The sequence below is a fragment of the Eutrigla gurnardus genome, assembly GCF_963514095.1.
Source record: "Eutrigla gurnardus genome assembly, chromosome: 9".
Taxonomy (NCBI): Eukaryota; Metazoa; Chordata; class Actinopteri; order Perciformes; family Triglidae; genus Eutrigla; species Eutrigla gurnardus.
This window is the reverse complement of record NC_139923.1, coordinates 9,512,517-9,533,385: the sequence shown is the minus strand read 5'-3', so window position 1 is coordinate 9,533,385 and position 20,869 is coordinate 9,512,517. Positions and strand designations below refer to the sequence as shown.

The window sequence follows — 20,869 nt, the reverse complement described above, 5'->3', positions numbered from 1 at the left end:
GCGTGAACATCAGCAGTTCAACCAGCAGCTCATTAGCAGGCGGACATTTTGTGGCGGTGCCTCGGGGACGCAGGACTATTCTGAGAAATGACCTAATTGAGTACAACAGCGGGGAGGGGGGCACAGAGGAAATTATGGATTTTACACTTTGTCCTTCTTCAACCTTGACATACTTATGTAAACCAGTGATGGAAGATGTTTCTTCCTCGTCACCATCTGAACATAAAATACATGAATCAATAAATAAAACATGTTTTATCTTTCTCTGACATCATCATGTTGAATAGTTTGTTGATGAAACACAAAACTTAAAAACACAGACGTCAAATCTTTAAAATGGTCATATCTAACTAACGATTGCTTGTTTTAAAGTATTCATAATTTATGACTGTTTTTGTTGAATGACAAGAGAAAAACAATTCTGTGCATTGATATTGAAGTAAACTGTAACTGTATTAAAAATCTAAATTAAAAATTATTTATTTACAATAATCTGTCACGCCAACCGCGCGACAGATCTTTGTATTTTTAGGCTGCATTGAACAGTATATCCGCTGGATAACGACGACTGGGGCTTCAGACTGGATTTATTTTTTTAAAGTAAATTAATTGCCCCCCAATCTGAACGTGAACAACAACGACGTGATCGTACACAAGAGAAACACATCGACCTGCAGGTCGGGGAGGACATCTGGCAGTTATCGGCTTTGGCTTCATCCCAAATCCATTTCAGCTGCTTTCAGTGAAAATGTGAAAATGTCATTTCTGCTGCCAATTAGATTTAAATGCTGTAATCATCTGTTCTGGTCATGGTCTGGTCTGGTCTGGTCTGACAGCAGGATTAACCTTTCACAGCGTTTACACACCGAGGCTGACCCATGAGCCTCGTCTTCTTTGGTTGTTTTGTGTTTTTTTTTTGTTTCCTCTCGTCTCAGGTGTGTCAACACGACCTGAGGCAGACCTGAACCAGTCGGACCAGGAGGGAGAGGTCAGATCCTCCTCTGGGGGAAACACCTGCTGAGTTTGAAGCTGCAGGTCGAAGTGACAGCTGACCTCTGGAAGTATTTACCTTCTGAAACATCCAAATCTAAGACTTGGGGCCATAATGAAGCCCTCGGGAACGGCTCCATATTTACATTCATTGTTTAAAAGGGTGTTTTGTTGGCATGTTGGAGTGTTACGCATTCCAGTTGCAAGTTCTAGTTTTAGAACGGCTGTATTCCTGTACGGCTGCAGGGCCCTCCAGGACCTTTATGGATGCAGGGCCCTCCAGGACTTGTATGGCTGCAGGACCCTGAGGACTATCCAGAACTTATATTGCGGCAGGACCCTGAGGACCATCCAGGACCTGTATGGCTGCAAGACCCTGAGGACACTCCAGGACCTCAGGGTCGCCCCCTTAATAGGGCAGGAAAGATTGTGGTCGACCCCCGTCACCCTGGACACAAACTATTTGATTGACTATCGTCTGTGAGGAGGCGACGGTCTATCGAGCCCAGTAAAACCGAGCGTGATTGTTGTCAACCCGAATCTTCAAGTCACCTTCATGTCAACTTGTTCACTTTACTTTCTCAGCTGCTCTGCTGTGGAGCTCAGCATCCACACAGCGAGCAGAGGAGATCATATCTAATTTATCAACCCCCACAGCCTTTATTGATTTAGCATCGACAACTGTTTAAAAATCGGTTCCAGTCCTGATCCCTTCCATGGTGTCGTTCATAGCCAAACTTTAGCTTTTCACTTCTGACTAATGTATTCACGCTTCGAAAATGTAAATGTGGTGTTCATTTGTGAAGATTGTCTTGCTGAACAAAATGTGATATAAGTATAATAAACATTTGTTGGAATAACACCACTGAGTTGTTGTCGAGGGAACAAGGCCAATGCTAACTTCTAGGTCAGCAGCTAAAGAGACAGGAGGAGACCCAACACAGAGCTAAAAGAGAGAGAATCCTGGCTTTATGCAAGCAGGAACCTCACAATGTGATAACATGTCAGTCTGTGTTGTTTAGCTTATTTTTATGGCCCTAAAAACCCCTAAACGCTGCGTGAAATTTATGTATGAGCCCAGACGTGGACACCTTATACAACCCAGCATATCTGGGTCTCTTTTGTTCTGCTTCTCGTTTCTTTGGGGACGTCTGAGTCGTGACACCGGCGCTGCACAGCTCGACCCCCCGCAACCGTTAGCTTGTAATGTTGCTGATCGAGGAATTTAAGCTCCTGCTCCTGCTGCACTCAATGGAGGCTGATCTGGATAAGAGGATCAGACTAATGTCTGAAATGTAAATGTAAATGTTCTGTAAATACTTGAAACGCCAATCGAATCGCTTTGTGTGCACCAACATCTGCCTAAAGCGTCTCCTCACCTGCTTAGATCCGCCGCCAGTGAATGGGGGGAGAAGAGAACTTTGACCGACCCGCGTCCTCCACGCAGGCCTTTTATCGCTGGCCTTTTTCTGCGTCACTTTTTTGGGAGGCTTTCGCATTCAGCAGTTTGAGGGCCATCGAGGAGAGACCACACACTCTCAGACAGCCGAGTGGAGAAAACAGGGAGGAAAGTGGAGGGCAAATCAAATGGCTCTCCACCAGCTACTCTACGGGGGCTCCACTTGTTCTCTGCTGCAATGGGCTCCCCCCCTCCTTTTCAGAGGGGCCGTGGGCCACCCGGATCTGCCCCGTCATCCATTACAGCGTCCAGAGTGGTGGTGGGCACCGAGGAGAAAGAGGAGGAGGTGGAGGGAGAGGGCTGATGATGGTGGCAGAGCACCAGGCGGACACCAGCAGAGACAAGATGGTTGCCTAACCAAAAAAGAAAAAAAACAACCTCTACAGCCCTCATCCCTCACCCGCCCAGAAACGGGACAAATGAGGAGGAGGATTAAAAAACATTAACGGAGCGGGGGGGGAGACTGGGGGGGGGCAGACAGTAGAAGGATGAAGGCATGAGGCTCTAAAAAGGGGCAGAGACAGCTGGGTGATGGAAGATGTGCAGCAGCACACAAGAAGTTGTGAAAGAAGGAAAGAAAATTAGAGATTAAGAGCTGAGGAGAAAACAGGAAAGAGGTTTAACCGAGACCGAAGAGTGAGAAACAAAAAGAAAAGAGATCGCCCCCCCCCCAGGAAATGCACCGCAGAAACCGTTAAAAAAAGGCTAAAATCTGAAGGCTTCCATCTTAACGATCAAGTGTTAAGTTTCAAAAGACACCAAATAAGTGTAACCAAATTTTACCTTCCTGCAATATATATTGCGATATGAAAAAATAGATGATGCCCTCTGAGCTAATTTAAGAGGCTAGATATAAAAACCTGCTCCATTAAAAACTCATGAACTCACTGATTGTATAGACATGAAAACATGAAGGTCACACCCATAACTGAGGTTAGGATGGGCACCACTGCAAGCCCCGCCCACACTGGACCGTTACAGCGGGAGCTCTGTTCCTCCTTGACGGCGAAGGGAGGACCAAGTCCACATCCTCAGGAAGCAGCGAGGTCCGGGTGAGAAGCTCACGGTCGGATCTACGAGTCAACCCGGGTCCTTACCAAGACATCATAAAGCCGTGTGCAAAAACAGTTCACCATTTAGTCGTCATGTCGACCTCGGCTGGAGGTCGTTGATCAATAATACGAGAATCATGCATCACCAGATGAGCAACTACACTTTCTTTTTTTTTTCTTTTTTTTTTTTAAATCTTTTTATTGGAGAAACAAGCATGTTGCATTATACAGGAGTAGAAGACAGTTCTCCATTTTCATTTTTTTTATAACAAAATAAAAAATATTACAAAAAAAAAAAAAAGTGAGCAACTACACTTTCAACTGTCCACGTCCAAGACCAGGACGGGTGCTTTTTTTTTTAGAGAGAGCGTGAGAGGATGGGAGGCCTGAGAACGGGGGGGGGGGGGGGGGGGGGGGGGGACAAAGGGGGGGTGCTAACGAAGACTAATGAAGGCAGGAGTGCTGCTTAACCTGCACTCCATCGCTCTGTGAGTCGTCAGGGGAAGAAGTGTGTGTGTGTGTGTGTGTGTGTGTGTGTGTGTGTGTGTGTGTGTGTGTGTGCGGACCCCGCTCCCCCCTAACACACTGCGCTCCCACACTTCTGCTCCAGCTTCACAGTGTGACAGCGTACTCGCCTCCTCATCGCCGCCGCCGCCACTGGGACAAATCGCAGTGCCATCATGCGTCACGCTTAAATGCTTCCCCCCACCTCAGCTTCTTCTTTTCTCTGTCGCTCTGCTACCCCCCCCCCTCCTCAATCTGCCCTCTTACACCTCCCGTCTTTCTGTAGTTGCCCCCTTTCCCACTGTTACAAAACAAATCTCCTCTCTGACAGCATAATTCAACGGTGCCGGGCCCTGGGGAGGTGGCCCCGGTGGGAGGTGGCCACGGGACGGATGGCCCTCCTCAGTTATCCGCCGCTGAGGGCCTGGCTGGTTGTTTCCCCACGTAACCCCGGCCTCCATTGAGGCGAGGGCCGGCGGGGAGAGAAAGAGGGGTGACTCAGACCGGTGGCCCCTGTGTACGCCTGAGTGAATGCGGTTCAGCCTAATACCCACTAATCTGGTCATCAAATACCCCCACTGACGGGAAATCTGCTGCTTTCAGTCGTTTCTTCCTCCAGAGCATCAGCGAGAGACGACTGTCCAGCCAAAGCTGCTTTGGGAGGAAACGAAGGAAGGAAAAATGACAGAGAGAGAGAAGATGGAGAGAAACGGGAGGAAATAAAGGAGAGAAGAGAAAGAAGAGGTCGCTGAAGTGACTACCGTCTAAGTGTCTTTCCTCAAAACAGGTCAAAAACTGTCATGTATCAAACGTCTGCTCAGATTCATAACCTTGTTGGATCAGATGTTGCCAGATTGCCATTGGCAACCATTTTGAGTAATGGCAACAAATTATTGGCCTTTAGAAAATAATTTAATTGAATGTGAGCAGAGCTTCACAACACAAGCTGCCACAAATGTATTTATTATATTATTATATTTTATTGAGCAAATAGGCTCCATCCGAGAACAGCAGCATACCAAGTCGTGTCCCAAAGGGTTTTTGCATTTTGCCGATGACATCACCAGCTCCCTTCTATGCCGTCTTTACGTTGTGGGATTATCCTCCTTTTTTCCATGTTGTTAGTGTAAAAGGTCCAGAGACATTAGAGGGTCAGAGTGGTCCCTCCTCTGAGCAGCAGTGAAGGTCTTCTCAGAGGAGGAACCAGGAGAGACCACCTCAGTGCGAACAGGGAGAGCTGGGGAGCCGGAACAGGAAGTGACATTTTGATGATGTGTTATGTTGGTGACCCGCCACCAGGAGGGTTCAACAAGCTCAGAATGTTGACCTGAAGAAGATAGAAGCCAGTAATTTCCCTCGTGAAGCTGCCATTGTATCATCAACATGATGTTTATGATAAGCAACATAGCTGCTTGAAGCTAATGGCATTTTAAGTCAACACTGATGCGTAGCAACTGTTTTTTTCCAGTGGTTTTTTCTGAGTTGTTTTATCCAATTTTTTTGTAAGTCATTGCATTTTCCTCTTGACACGTTCTGGAAAGTTAAAAACATCTGCGATCCGTGCCGACAGCGTCACAGAACTAAATCCAACTCGTCTTGCATTAGTAATAAGCAGAATTAATGACTAAGTGACAAACGTGATATTGTGTTTATTTATAAATGAACTAACGGGGCCGCCGCAATATCGAAGGTGGCCGATGCGTTGGGAGGGGCTGCTGTGACAAGTGTGACACCTAATGGTTAAAGCCAGTATACCAGTCCGGTCCGGCGTTTGGCTTACTGTAATATCAAACCAGCCCAAGCCTATTGCAGACTGATGTATTTATGTTTATGTAAATATATTTTGGCCACATTTTGATGTCATATGTTGCCGTTCCATCTGTATTTGTATGTGAGACTACACACCATGTGGTTGCGCTCCTGGAGCCTTTGCTGAATAAAGGGACCACCTTTCTAGAGAAAGGGAAACAGGGAAACCTCCGTATTAAAGACGCCATTTGAATCTCAATAACTCAACAAACAAAATATCTGTTAATAAAATCTCTCTGAGCCGAAGGAACAAGACGAATAAGCCCCGGCAGTCGCGTGTTTCTGACTGACAGGCTGCCTGACTGCGACGGCCATCTGTCTGCAGACCCCCCGTCAGACAACAAGGGGCCCGGAGCCTCCATGAGGCCGGGCGGTGCCGGGGCCCGGCTGGCACTGCACATTCACAAACGTCTCTCCGGAGGACAGATGGTGCCGCGGTTCCTCCTCGAGCGTCTTTTCTTCCGCCATCGCCGGTTCCTGCACCGCCTCCCGAGCGAGCTGCCGCCTCCATTGTGCCCCAAACGCTCCAGCAAAGCTTCGTTTAAAATCAAAAACTGAACCACATGAAAAGGGGTGGAGGCGTGGAGGGGCCAGAGGCTTCCTGCAGGTACCAAACCATCCGATCCCGGCTCCCTGGCCCCAGCACAAAAGGTTTCACATCTCTTCAGATAAAAACTGGCTTGGACCAGCTTTCCGACCAGCTTCCCCCTAATCTTTGTTTCAAGTCCCCCCCCCGAAAAGATTAAATCAAGCAGATCAGTGTCGTCTCTGGCACGCTGCGACTGCACCGTACGGCTGGGAGAGCCAACCGGGGGATCAGGAGCCGGACAAACCCCTTCCACTGTTCAGGCAAATAGGGACAAATCCTGATTCATCACCAGTGACTTCTTCAACCCAGCAGGATGCATCGGCGTTATTACAAGCACACCAAACTCACTGAAATGTATTTTAAATTATAGTCGAGATTTTAGAAATAAGAACATTTCTTTACTTTAAAGCTCCTTAAGCAGAAGAATAAAAGTCTGAATAAGATCATCGATTTGTAACACTCGTCATTAAGCCACTAAATGTGCAGAGACTCCAGAATTAAAATCTGAACCTCAATTTATGGACCAGAATCCCATAAACTGCCTCTTACTGAATCTACAACTCCATCACCTCTGACCAATCGGCTGACGAGCGCCACGTTAGAATTGCTTCCTGCAAATATGTGAGTCTAGACTATCATGTAGTTTATTCATAAATTGGTTGTTCTTCCCTCAAGGAGAAAGGGCGACACAAGTACGAGGGAAGTTCAAGTTCGAGGTCAAGGTGATGTCAGGGTCAAGGTCAGATTCGGGCGCCACCTTAAACCCAGTTCTTTGCGAGCGGCCTCATATATTGGGATGCATCGATGCGAGGTAATCCACTCGCGGGGGAGAGGCCCCTCCCACACAGAGAGGCTCCTCCCACACAGAGTAAAAAGTGTAAAAAGTGTGGTGGGCCAACCTCGACTGTAGGTCATAAACCACAAATACTGGATGAGTCATGAACATGAGCATCATGGGAGTTTTCACATCACTTCCTGCGATGTCACAACCGCAGCGCCGATGCTGAAACAATGTAACGCCCATGTGAAATGATCAAAAGCTCCAGAACGGCTACTAAATGGATCATGAAGTAAGATTGTCGTCTCGTTATTGCCCAGAAGTCACACATTGGGGCTTTTCTTTTCCTGTGTAATTAATTTATATATAATATATTTTTTGTTTTTTTTGTCATGAGTGCTCCAGTGATTAAACGGAAACAAAGGACGCATCCCGAAGTGAACCTGATTTCTTTATTTATTTGAAGCAACTATGATCCTAAACCTAACTAAGTGCTTTTGTTGTCCAAACGTGATGTCATCCCAACTGACATGGTGCACAAATACAAACGATCCTCTAATTTAAATAGTAATTTTTAAGTCGTGCTTAGTGACGCAAAAAAAGTGGGGAATTCGTATCCATACAAATCACTATTGACTGTTTTCCAGTTCGCATCAATGCAAACATTTCAGAACCTTGAAGTAAAAAGTATCAGAGATGTATAATTTTACCACCAACGCTGAAACACATCTGGAGAACAAACCTGATCACATGTCATCACATGTCAGAGGAGAAGCAGCGATTAAACACAAACACCAGGGTGGAGCTGCTGCTGCTGCTCGTTAAACGTGGAGGTTAATGGCTCTTGAACGCTCCTGGTCGGGTGAGAAGCTCCATCCCTGCTGGAAGCTTTTAGTTTTTTAAAACCTGCACACCTTAATTTTTCCAAAACAGGCAGGTTGGAACAGCAACTGCTGTCCCAACATACACCAAACAAACCTGAAATAAGTGGATATACTTTTATGGAGATGAAAACAAGCCTCTTCCTGATCAAACACCTCGGGCCTTATAGTTTAGTCATAATTACCTACCTTATAATATTCCAGCTGAGATTTAAGGGCTTTCTTTGTCTCCTATACCATATAAGTTCTAACTACGAAAGAAATACAGACATGCATTGGTTTATAGTGTTTTTAGCAGATTCTGTGTTTCTAGGAAGCATTATGGGATTGCTGCCGTTGTTGTTGCCAGATATGGAGCCTCTGACACCCTTAATAAGCCAGTCAGACCACCGTGTCCAAACGGCTCTTTTCATGCTTGACAGCTCCGGTTTGGAGCTGATGTGTGTGACGCCTCTCAAACGTTTTAATCTCCCGGAGGCCGAGAGGAGCCGCGACGCACGAAAACATTCACGAGAAAGAGGTCTTCGGTTCGTAGAAAAGCGCGTTTAACTGGACGTTCCCAAAGACGCAGGACGCGTTACGCACCGCGGGCGCAACTCTGGAAATAACACGAGCAACAAAATAAATACTTCTTTGTAACCAAAACATACAAATACGCACGAGGACTTGTTTGGAGGTGAGCCCACTTCCCGGATCACCTGCGCGATCACCTTCACGTTGAAAACCACTCGGGGTCACTAAAACCAGACCATGTGCGGGTTTCTGTATCATGTGAGGACAAAACCAGGACGGCAGCGCGTCTTACCTGGTTGGCAGACGAGGATGAAGTGTGCAGCCAGCAGCAGCAGCCAGCAGCCCGGAGTCTCCATGTTCAGCAAAGAAACGCGCTAAAACCAACAAATCACACGGTGATGTTCGGGGAGCAGGTCCCGGTCCCGGTTCCAGGCCGCAGCCCTCACAGCTCCATGCCGCTGCTGCCTGATCACTGGTGGTCTCGCTGTCGTGTGTAATGTAGAGTACAGATCCCGGATCCCGGTGCGCCGCTCCGCTCCGTCCGCTTCTCTCTACACCGACTGACTGACTGTAGACGCGCCGCCAAACTGAGGCTGTGATCCGCCCACAGCCCGCAGCCGCGCCGGCCTCACCTCCCCCGCAGAGTCCGCACACCCACAGCGACGGCGGATCTGTCATAGGTTTTATATTATTTATTCCCATTCATCACTTCTATTTACGCACTTGTGATTGTTTTTAGCCAAACAGGAAAGATATCCGGATTAGGAATAAAAAAAAAAAAGGGAAAGGAAAACAGTGAAAAGTTAGTTAGGAAGTAAACGGAACCACCAAAATTAATTAGAAATACGATTAAAAGTTGTTATTTGTAGCAGGGCTGGATCAATATGTTAGTGGGCCCAAGGGCCATAAGGTCAGCTGTGGGCCCCTATTGAGACCCCATGCTGGCTGTTAGTTACCTAATATAAACTGAAATATCGAAACATCTCTAATTAATTTTGGTGGTTCCGTTTACTTCCTATCTAACTTTTCCCTGTTTTCCTTTTAATTTCCTTCCTTCTTCGGCTTTCCATTCATCACTTCTATTTACGCACTTGTGATTGTTTTTAGCCAAACAGCAAAGATATCCGGATTAGGAATAAAAAAAAAGGGATCATGAAAAAGAGAATATGAGGGTGGAAAGAGCCGAAGAAGGAAGGAAATTAAAAGGAAAACAGGGAAAAGTTAGATAGGAAGTAAACGGAACCACCAAAATTAATTAGAAATACGATTAAAAGTTGTTATTTGTAGCAGCGCTGGATCAATATGTTAGTGGGCCCAAGGGCCATAAGGTCAGCTGTGGGCCCCTATTGAGACCCCATGCTGGCTGTTAGTTACCTAATATAAACTGAAATATCAAAACATCTCTAATCTGAGTTTTTATAAATAATGATGTGAGGTCAGGTCATCGTCAAAATTTCAAGTATATTTCAGGGGAAACATCGTTCCTCCAGGATTACGGTTGCAGGATGAAACAGGGACAGGATGAAAACAAAAGCTTGGTTCCTGGGACACCCACAGACCTCCTCCCGATGAGAACTTCCCATAGTGTGTATATAAAAAGTGGACGTCGTCATGGTGACCCAACACATTGCTTTGTGGGCTACGGTTTTGAAGCCTTGAGTTCAGCAAGTGCCGTCGCCGTCTTGGTCCTTTTGCCACCAGAGAAGATAGTGAACATATATTCTGGTGTGAAGCTGCTATCTAAATTAGCTTCATAATTCACGGTCAACTTTACATCTAAGTGTTAAAGTCATCTTAGTAGCTAACTGCATTGGTAGAGTGTCAGTGACCCGTCAATCAGCAGGTAGCCCCGCCCCTAAAGCATCCCCTGCTTTCTGGTCTGGTGGACTCTAAATGGACCATAATGTACTAAATGAACATCATGCTGGATTGAAGAACACTTGAAACTAGAGACTGAGACCATAAACTCATGTTTACAATGTTTACTGAGATAATAAATCAAAAGAGAAGTAGGCTCATTTTCTCATCGACTTCTATACAATCAGAGAGAAGTCGCCCCCTGGTGGCTCACAGGAGAATGCAGCGACCTTTAGTGACTTCATTGTTCAGTCAGAGGTTGCTGGGACTCTTTTAAAATGTATTTGTGAAACGTCAAATCCCTTGAAGTGTAATTAACAATGCCTTTTGTGTGGAACGTCCTTTCTAGGCGATGGGCCTTAAATGTCGAAGTCGTAAACATGATTTATTCCCCCAAAAAGAGAAAGAGACATTTCCTGTAGACCGTTAACTCTCACAGTTTCACAAATAACATCAACGAAGCCTTTACACTCTTTTTGTATGATTAATTTCACATCAATATATTTTTACAAACTTGTTGTGTGTGTGCTGCAGGAATGAGTCCTAGAAACATGAGTCAACGTTTCTGCACTTCTGCTTTCCTCGTCTCAAAGTCAGTGTGGTTTTTAAATGAGTTCTGGGTTCGATGCTCTGTGTTTAACACAAGTTTAAGATATTGTTATTTTGTATGAAATACGTCAGTAAAAACATTTATACGTGTCTTAAAACAAGCAGTTGAGAACAAAGTGGCTAAATGAGACACCATCACGCCGACTCATCCGCCTTCGCAGCCTCGTGGCTGGTGTGTCCGCTCTGCTCCGGCGTTTTACTTCTTCCGATTCGGTTCACGCTTCAAAAAAGTGTTTGTGAAGATTATCTTGCTGAACAAAAATCTAAGTATCATTTGTTTGTTTGCCACAGAGATTATGTTCTGCAATAATCCAAAATCCGATTGAAAAATCCCATCCGGCTTTTTATCGAAGGGACCGGCGTGATGCTAACTTCCTGTTGGCATCTCTTTCACACAGAACACGAATATTACGCGATGAAGAGGTGGTAACATAAAAAAGATATTTTAACCAAGGCTTTTGCAGCACAAATAAAGGCCGAGCCGAACAAATTGCACCTGGACGACTTTATTACTGCTTCCAACCTTAACAGAGGCAGCACCCTCCGTTGTTTCCTTTCACAATAAAAGCCCCAGACATACACCGTTCACAGCGTGTGAATTTCATCCCTGCATGATTGTCAGCTTCTCTTTCTGACTCCGTCTCCTGCGAGTGAAGTGCAGACAGCAGGGAGCTGTTAACACCACGGACGGAGTAATTGAGTGAAGCGGTGGCGAAGAGTCTTTTTGTTTTTAAGTGTGTACGGTGGAGTTCACAGGGTGGTTGACCTCCCGACCCCGGAGCCGCTTCCACCACGCACTGAAATGGAGACCAAAACATCAGCGGTGACCCAGAAACCACAGTTCACCCTGGGAATGTGGAACAAGTGTCTGTGTGTGTCTGTGTGTGTGTGTCTGTGTGTGTGTCTGTGTGTAATCCATATCTACGTGTGTAGGAGTGAGAAAGTGTTGGTTAGGATCACTCTTACATCACATGTATCTGACATTTCATAACTTCTAGTTTAAACATTTTTAAAAATCCTCCTGCCGCTTCATCTCTCTGCATCCAGTGGACCAGACTGGAGGCAGGGGAAAACTGCTAGCATCTCAACACCCACCGTTCTACCTCAGCCGTGGGCCCAATGGCTTATGGGTAAAAAGATTTTGTATTTTGTTGTGAATTACGTTTGCTGTTCATCACAAACAAGCTTGAAAAAATGTATATACGTACAGATTAATTGTCTCCCATGGAAATGTCTTCTCTCTCAAGCTTTTTGTGGAAATAAATGCTGTCGGAGCTCAACATTTACTGCCCCATCGCCTAAAAATGATGTTCCCACACAACGAAACCGCATCGGGAATAAACTTCAGGGGGAAACTTATTTTGTCATTTACTTTTGACGTGTCACAAATAATTAAACAAACGCAGAGCTTCCACCCAGGAGTCTGTGTCCTGTTGCCTGAATCTAACTTTCGACTTGTTTTTGTTTTGCATTCATAAGTTATTTAAAATCACACCATGATGTTTTTTACTGGACCTAACCAACAATTATGCTTTGTAGCGTTTTTCTTATGATATATGAACTAATGGCTGCTTGGTTGCACTGAAATAAAGCTGCAAAAATAAAAAGCAGTAAAACTTTGTTTTCGCTTCGTCCTCAGACGCGACAACGCAACGTGGCGGTGTTATTTCCTCACAGCCGTCTTTTCACAAACTTCCAGTTCAGTTTCAACCGCTGGCTCAGATTTTTTAACCTCACAATAAACGACCCCCCCCTCCTTTATCTGAGCGAATATATTTGCATAATTTACTCTGGATTATCTTTAATTTATGCAGAAACTGCTTTCCACTTGTTAGGTTGAATGTTTCCAAGGGGGCTAATAAAATTAGTTGTACTCCCACAGAGCGCCCATTCAGGGATTTTCTCTTCTCTCTTTTTTATTGTGGAGCTTTCGGACAGTTTCCATGACTTTCCTCTTCCCTCAACACGAGTCTGTGACCTGAAGTGATCTGGACAGAAAAACCAACAGGCCACATAATGAGGCAGATTTTATTTTCTCTGTTTCTCACGGTGCCCGGCCCACGGCATCAAACACACAGGACATAACACGCTAACGGTCCTGCACAGCTTATTGATCCTGCATGGGAGAGCGGAGAGAAACGGCCACCGATCGATTGACCAATCGGCACAGGAAGTGAAAGTTGTGACGCAGCAGTTTGATGGAAGTGTTGCAGGTTTGAATCCTGCCAGGAGCCAGCAGGCGGCGGGCCTGGACCACTTGACACCCGAGGGGGGCTTCCAGGAAAGGTTCTGCAGGTTTATTTATTATAAACAAGAACAAGCTAATAATAAATAATGAATCTATAACATATTCTGACACCGTCAAGCTTCAATTCTGTAGAGAAAAGTGTTTTTTTTTTTTACTTCTCAAGAAGTTCACATAAATGTAGCTTCTAACTGATTGTCCAGGGTGGATAAAAGCAAACATCTCCAGCGCTGGGAACAAGTAAATAAATATGCCTAACCCATCAAAATGTTCTCGGTGGTCAACTGATTAATGGTTAACATCCCTTCTGATTAGCTGTGAGCAAAAACAACAAACAAATAGTTGTTTTTCCCAGACACAGACACAAAAAGGATCAACAGCGGGTATCAATGCTACTTTGTGGCCTACTGAGTTATTTAAGTTGACATCTATCAACCCCCAAAAAGTATTGAAATAAAAAAAATATGTGTCACAGTTTCATAGTTCAAAAGAGGATACGAATGCAACAATTAAGAAGGTAGATTGAATTAAAGTGAAAGTGAGCTTAAAACGTGGACATTGACGCCGGATGGCCACGCCGACTCTGACACTGGAAAGACACGGACACGAGAAACTAGCGGGGCAACAAGACACAGGTGGGCAGACATGAGGGCGGGCTGGAAACTACAAAGGGGGTCAGAGCTGTCGAGACTTAAACAACACAGGTGAAACGCAGAAAAACAAAGACAGGAAGTGAAACAAACACAGGACACAAGAGGCAGGGGGACTTCAAAATAAAATAGGACATTAACTTAACATAACCCAAGACTATGGCAGTTTCCATTGCTAATAAATGCTGCTGGGCTGTCATGGATCACTCCGAGTCCACTTACAAATGACCTATTTTGTGATTTCGGTATCAGATCTCGTTGACCTACAGGTTTGTGACAGTTCTTCCCTCTTGTCTCAACACTTAATGGAAGAAGCACAGTTGAGGTGATTCAGTTCCCTTTTACAGTCACAGAAAAAGCTGCAGCAAACATCCTTTTCAGATCCACAAACAGGTTCCACCCTCGGATGATGTTACGTGGGAAAAAGCGACGTCTATTGATATTGAAAGGAACGGACAACAACAAATCCCTCGAGGGGATGGTTCCCAAGGAGGCTTTCAGGACATCAGATAAGATTTTATTGTTGATGAGTTTTTAAACCTTATTTTTTACAGAGAGACTCTGCTGAGCCTAATGCTCGTTGTTTATTTATTTTTTATTTTGTTATGTCAGAAGCAACATGTGTGATATGTGTATGTCCAAATATTAACAAAACAAGAAAACAAAAAGAAAACCATCCATCGCCTCCCGCTTTATCCTGCAGGGTCGCGGGATACTAAATAAAATAAAAGAAAATAAAAGAAGAAAAAATAAAAAAAACAGAGATAAACAAAACTGGGAGAAAATGAAATAAGAAAAAATAAAAGCAAACCAGAAAAATCAAACAAACAAGAAAAAAGTTAAATGAATAAAACATTGTGATACTAAAATAGAAAAATAAATTAAATAAAAGAAGAGAAAAAATGTGAAATACAATGAAAAAAATGTAATAAAAACAAGGGTGAAATAAAACAAAATGAAAGCAAACAAAGGAGAGAAAATATTTAAAATAAGGAAAAACAGAAATGAAAGAAAGATGTTTTTGGGGAAAACAATGTGGCACTTTAAAACTGACAATGATGCATATAATGCTAAAGTACCTATCAGGACTTCTTCACATATAACACATTTTGTGTTATCTTTCTACGATATGTCAGAGCTAATGTGTGATTTAGTTATTTGGGTGGACTGAGCCTTTAACAGCAGCAGTTGGTTGGATATGCTGTCAGGATAATCTCCCCATCAATACATGGATTGAGGTAATGAGGTCATGTCAAAGAGAACAGACTGGGTGTCACTAACCCCCCCCCCCGCTACCACTCTCACTGTATACCCCCCCCCCCCCCCCCCCCAGGTCAGAGGTCAGGCTCTGGAGCTGGTTACAGTCAGGAGGCAGGTTCCGAGCCTTCTGGGGAACCTCATTGAGCCGTTTCTGTCACGTCACAAAGAGTTGGTGCGTTCCATTGATCACACGGGTTGAGTTCACAACGGACCGCCAAATTCAGACCGCCACAGTGCTCAGACCGCCTCCACGCACAGACCGCCTCCACACACAGACCGCCACCACACTCAGACCACCACCGCGCTCAGACCGCCACCACGCTCAGACCATCCCCACATCCTGCTTGTCCTTCTCCAGACTGGTGGTGAGGGAAGAGGAGGGACCGTTAGACCCGGCGCCGTTTGCCAGCCTGCTGTGCGGCTCATTTCCTATAACCAGTGTAGCGTTAAAGGATTAGCAAGCTAGCTAACTAGCTGTCCCCCACTTAGCTAGCAATTTGCTAATCCTGGCCAACCTGCTCACATTGATTTGAATGAGAATTACTCCTATTTTATTCATATGCTTTTGCTTTTCGTTCATTCTGTTTTATTCTTTTATTTTAGCTGTGTGTGTGTGTGTGTGTGTGTGTGTGTGTGTGTGTGTGTGTGTGTGTGTGTGTGTGTGTGTGTGTGTGTGTGTCAGTAGGACCCAATGGCCTGGCAGCTGAGACCCCCAGACAGGAAGTCAGGAAGTACTGACAAAAATATAAAATTACACCAGACAGTCATGGTGAAAACCTTCGGGGAATAAATCAGTGCAACTGACTCAGATATTTGTGTTTCATGTCACTGAAACCAGTTTCATGAAAATAATTTAGTAACATGAGACCCTGAAGCAAAACACGTGTTTATGCCAGAAACTTCCTTTTCAGTTAAACACCTGAGTAATTGTGTAATTAAGGTGGAAACGTCTGCGTCTGTCAGCTCCGTCCGAACGCGACTCCTCCTGTTAACTCCACATGTTTACTTTCTGAGGAGGCCTTGTTGATTTAGGCGATGGGAACCGGCCGCTCTGCGCTGCCTCGCCGCTTTGATGTCCGGGCCACCATTGTCGGGACGCCTCCGAATCGCAGCCGGTTGGTTGGCTGGTTGGCAGCCATTGAACCTCTGCGAAGATTAACTGTTATTACCGGCGTCTTTTGTGCGTCAGGGCAGCTCTCTGCATACCAGCGGCTCCTCTCCAGCCTCCTCCAGTGGAGGAGGCTTCAGGAAGCAGCAGGTCCGCCTCGCCTTTATCTGCACCCTGACGAGAGCACAAGAGCACTAAATGCTCTCTCGACTGACAACAAGGTCCTTTTTAGGAGAGAAGAGGTCCGATACACGCTGTGTTAGCCCCGACCACCAACACACACACACATACGTACACAATGGAAAAACCTTCTATTTTGGGACGGACGAGGTCACGGATCACCTTAATAAAGAGGCAGGAATGTGTCAAGACGATCTCTGACTCTCCTCCTGCAGCACTAATGAGCTTTGCATTCAGCCATTCATTCAGGCGGCGCTGCCTGTATTTGAAGCACATGGCAAGTGACGCGCTGCCAACACATGCGACCTCCGACCCCCGCTGATGCAGCAGCACGGTGACGCGTTGAATCTGGAGGAAGAGAAACAGCAGCAGCTTGAAGTCATTTAGTCGGTTCACTGAAAGCATAAATCCCAGACGTCCAACCGTCGCCTGAAGTTTACCTGGGAAAAGGTGAAATATTGACCCTTTTAACAGCAGACGTCAACGTAAATATGTGTGCACGTTGGAAACCAGCCATCCAGACGGGTCAGCTAGTTTTAAACTCTGAATTCAAACTGTTGATTTTGAGCAGCACCAAAATATCTGGTCGTTGTTGCTGATGGACAATAAGTGTGTTTCCATTCACCCCTTTGATAAGCATTTTCATTTTTGCATTAAAAAAGTGGAAAGAAAGTCAATGCAGGAAAACATGGTGGAAACAGACTTAGTGGATAATTTATGAGGAAACACATTAATGCATGAAAGTAAATGAAATATACTAAATATTCCCATCGTTTGAGTTCTTTTAGAGACGTCATCTCATTTTGTCCTCTTCTTCTTCTGCAGTGGTTTAATGGCGTCTGACTGGAGGCTTCAGCTCCATCTGCCGTTTCTCCCGAGGTACCAAAGCTTCAAACCAAGACGCTCTAAGTTCCCCTCTGGTGTTGCGTTATCACCTGTCAGTGATATATATATATATATATATATGTATGCTTGTTATCAAAATAAAGGAAGAAATGTGTGTCCACATGTCACCTTTTTCTGTCAGAAAAGCGACCGCAGGGCGGTGGGGGACGCTTCATACCAAAGAAAGTGCTCAGAGGGCTTTTTATCAATGTTTCTAACAATATCTTGACCACTTTGACCATATCTCCTCAACAGTTGTAAAAAAAGACGCCGATGCTTGGTGAAAGGCTCTACATGAACACAGGCCCTTAGTGAGGTTCAGGGAACAAATCCACTTAGGGGGCATTCACACTAGGCCATCCATAGCGTGCCCAAGCACCTTTAACCCACCAAAGTCCGGTTTGTTTGACTGGTCTGAGTGCTCCGTACTTCCTCGGACCCGGGTCGGAAGAGGTGAGCTTTGGCTCGGTGCATGTGCTCATGCATGGGTACGCAACGTGGTCATGACATATAACCAATAGGCAGTTCTGGTCATTATCATTTAGGGAAGATTGCTTTTGAAAATACTGTTGATGACACAGCAGGATTCTGGGTCAGGATTCAGACTTGTTGTGCAAAATCCCCACTCGTTTAATGAATAACCTGCGTGTCATTGCGCTGCTCCAACTCTGCCTGCCTAGAGCGCACCCGCGTGACTACGCCCAGCCCACGGAATACACAGCTGGTGACGATCAGCTGATTCTGGACGCCATATAAACTCACCTGTTGCCGTGCGCCGCTGTTTACCTCCGGAACGCTTGCCCGAGAATATTCCACGTCTCCTCTTCTCCTGGCCGGCAAACGCTACCCGTGTGCGTCTTTCGAACGCCACCGTTTGCCTCCGGATTACTGGCCCGAGAAATCCAACACCTCTCCTGTCTCCTGGCCGGCAAACCTAACCCGTGTGCGTCATCAAACCACACCCACACCCCTGTACTACAACAGAAAAAAAGAGCAAAAGGAAGGATAAGAACAAACAATAAATACCCTATGCTCAAAATGGAACCTCTGCCTTGTCCTCTGTCCAACTCCCAACCATCTAACCGTGGTTAGCCTGCCCAGACTTTCTCCACCTGACCCAACGCCGCACCTCACCTAGAGCGTACAACTCTTTTTCACTTGTGGTGTCAGACGGTGAGGATCACTGACAAAGCTACGTTATTTGATGCCTTTGCAGTGAGATTGGGTTCAACATTTAGTACAACAGTAGTGGATGGAAACCTGCCTAAATGCAGAAGTATGTGTTGCGTATCTGAAGGATAATCAGCTGTCTTTAATGGTGACCATCTGCTCTTATTCATCATTCATTTTAAAAAGTGAAGAGCATGTTAGACAGATTACGATGAAACACTCTCATTAGAGGTTTGTCTGCTCCACTTAATCTGCTTTCCTGCATCCACAATCCTCCTGAAGCTAATTAGCATCGATCAATGTAGGTTTCCGTGCGTGACACAGAAACCTGTTTTACTACTGAACGTTTGCTTCACTTTGCCTTCTCCCCATCTGTTATCACCACATTGGGTTTCAGCGACCCTGCCTCCCAAAAACGATGTTCCCAAACCACCAAACTGTGTATTTTCACTCACAGTTTCAAATGCTTCGACATACTGATCCAATAGTTCATCGTAATTAAAAGCATTTATCGTCTTCCATTCCAACCACAACTACCAGCGTGAAAACAGGAAGGAAGTGGTTAAGTAGTAAAGCCCGCCTCTTACTCGATTTAATTGGCTGCCCGGAGAGTGACATTGATGAACTGAAAAGTTGAGAATATTTTTTACTTTTATGTGCAGTCAAAAAACGCTGCAAAAAACAACATGCACCACAAAAGAGGAGCTCTCCTCGATGAAAGCCCTATCTGTTTTTTACCATCCACCACTCAACCTCGTCCCTATGTGGACCTCTGCAGACCCCCTAAAACTCCACATAGAACCTAATTCACAATGCAGTTTTGTTGTTGAGGGACAGCCATTTTCAGGAGACAGGGCAGTTTTTCTAGATGATTGGGATCCACTGAGTCATGAGGTGTAGCAGAGTCGGGTTGATACTCTATATTGGCACACAGGTGCAAGTTTGGGGTCCAAAGTAGGCTACCTGGACCACCAATCACTCATCAGAACACAGAGCAGAAATGCCTGAACTGTGATCAGCTGAGCTGACGCCAATTTATTGTGGACAAGTTGGGGGTTTATTGGAGTTTAAAACATTTAAAACTTATTTAGAAGTGTATGTCCATGCAAAGATGAAAGTTGTCTCTCCCATCTGATATTCGCTAACAGGATTGGATTATTGATTGGACTAAATATCTCACCAATAACCTGAAATTTTCCCCACATGCAGTTTGTCTCTACGCCAGCAGGGGGAGACTCTGCTTCCACGCTCTTCCTCGTGTGACAGGCTCAGTTGTAAACGAGACCTGAATTCCCCCCAAATGGAACGATTTTTCAAACCGGTGTTGGCCTTTTCTGAATAAACCTTCCCGCTGGTCTTAAAGAAGCCGTTTTCTGGCAACCCAGAGCACAACAGAGCCACCTGACTGAGCCGCCGGCCAGCAGAAATGCACCTCAATGCCTCCAGAAAGCTGCTTTATGTGTGTGCTGCCTGCGAGCGAGGGTGGAGAGAGGAGAAAGAAGAAAGAGTCTCTGAGCTGTAACTCAAGAGTTTCCTAGCAACATGCTCTGCGAGATGAATCCGACCTCTCTTGATCTGCTTTTTTTCATTCAACGTTGTTTTATTGTCTTCTTCCCGAAGCAAAGTTTGGTTTTATTAGGTAAATACGAGAGTGTTTTTCTTCTCATGCACAACTTTCTGTTAGTGTTGGTAATCCTCTGAAAATCACTCGACAAATGTCAAACAGCAGCGTTGGCAGAAGCATTTGCATGTGTAGTTTCTTCACTGTAATCTTTCACTCAGACCTGTTGAATCTTAAACATGGCAGCTCTATTCTCCCCCTCCCAAGCACAAAATAAAAAAAGAAACCAAGACAAAAGCATGAATGCATAATTAATATAGCGAAGCTGCATTTTTAATTGTTGCTGCTGTTCAAAGTTGCCCAGTGGCATTGTCTCTTGGTTCGGGCCGGCTGCTTCCGATGGCAGAGCTTCATTCAGGTCCTTTTAGGGCCCCGGGCGCTGCAGAAGCACCGGCAGACAACGGCTCCAAGCTCGCCTCCTTTCTCAGGGTGTCTGCCCGCACAATGGACTTCCTCAGCCTGCACACAAAAGAGGCTGGCGCATGAAAAAACACCCAAATTCAATGGCATTCCTCTCCACAATGCACTCTGAGAATATGTGCTTCTCCCTCGCTCCTCCTTCAGCGCCGGGTGATGTATGAGGATGATGTGTGACCGTCAGGAAGTGAAGTATATTCCTGCACCGAAATTAAACTTATCAAGTCAAAGGTGTCAATTAACTAGTTTGAGAGGCTGCACTCAGACGATCACCAAAGATATTGCGATTCAA

At 45.3% G+C, this 20,869-nt stretch overlaps 1 protein-coding gene across 5 annotated transcripts in view; it reads right to left on the bottom strand.

The window, feature by feature from the left end:
- ptprz1a (protein tyrosine phosphatase receptor type Z1a) overlaps window positions 1-9,151 on the bottom strand; it is a 94,039-nt gene extending 84,888 nt beyond the window's left edge. For 4 of the 5 annotated variants that reach the window (XM_084017762.1, XM_084017763.1, XM_084017765.1 and 1 more), the window contains exon 1: window positions 8,868-9,151. In XM_084017762.1, coding sequence (XP_083873888.1) covers window positions 8,868-8,931 — 64 coding nt within the window. In that variant the 5' untranslated portion in view covers window positions 8,932-9,151. The remainder of the gene's footprint in view (window positions 1-8,867) is intronic. The other variant, XM_084017766.1, reaches the window with a different exon arrangement.
- Window positions 9,152-20,869: the final 11,718 nt, after the last annotated feature.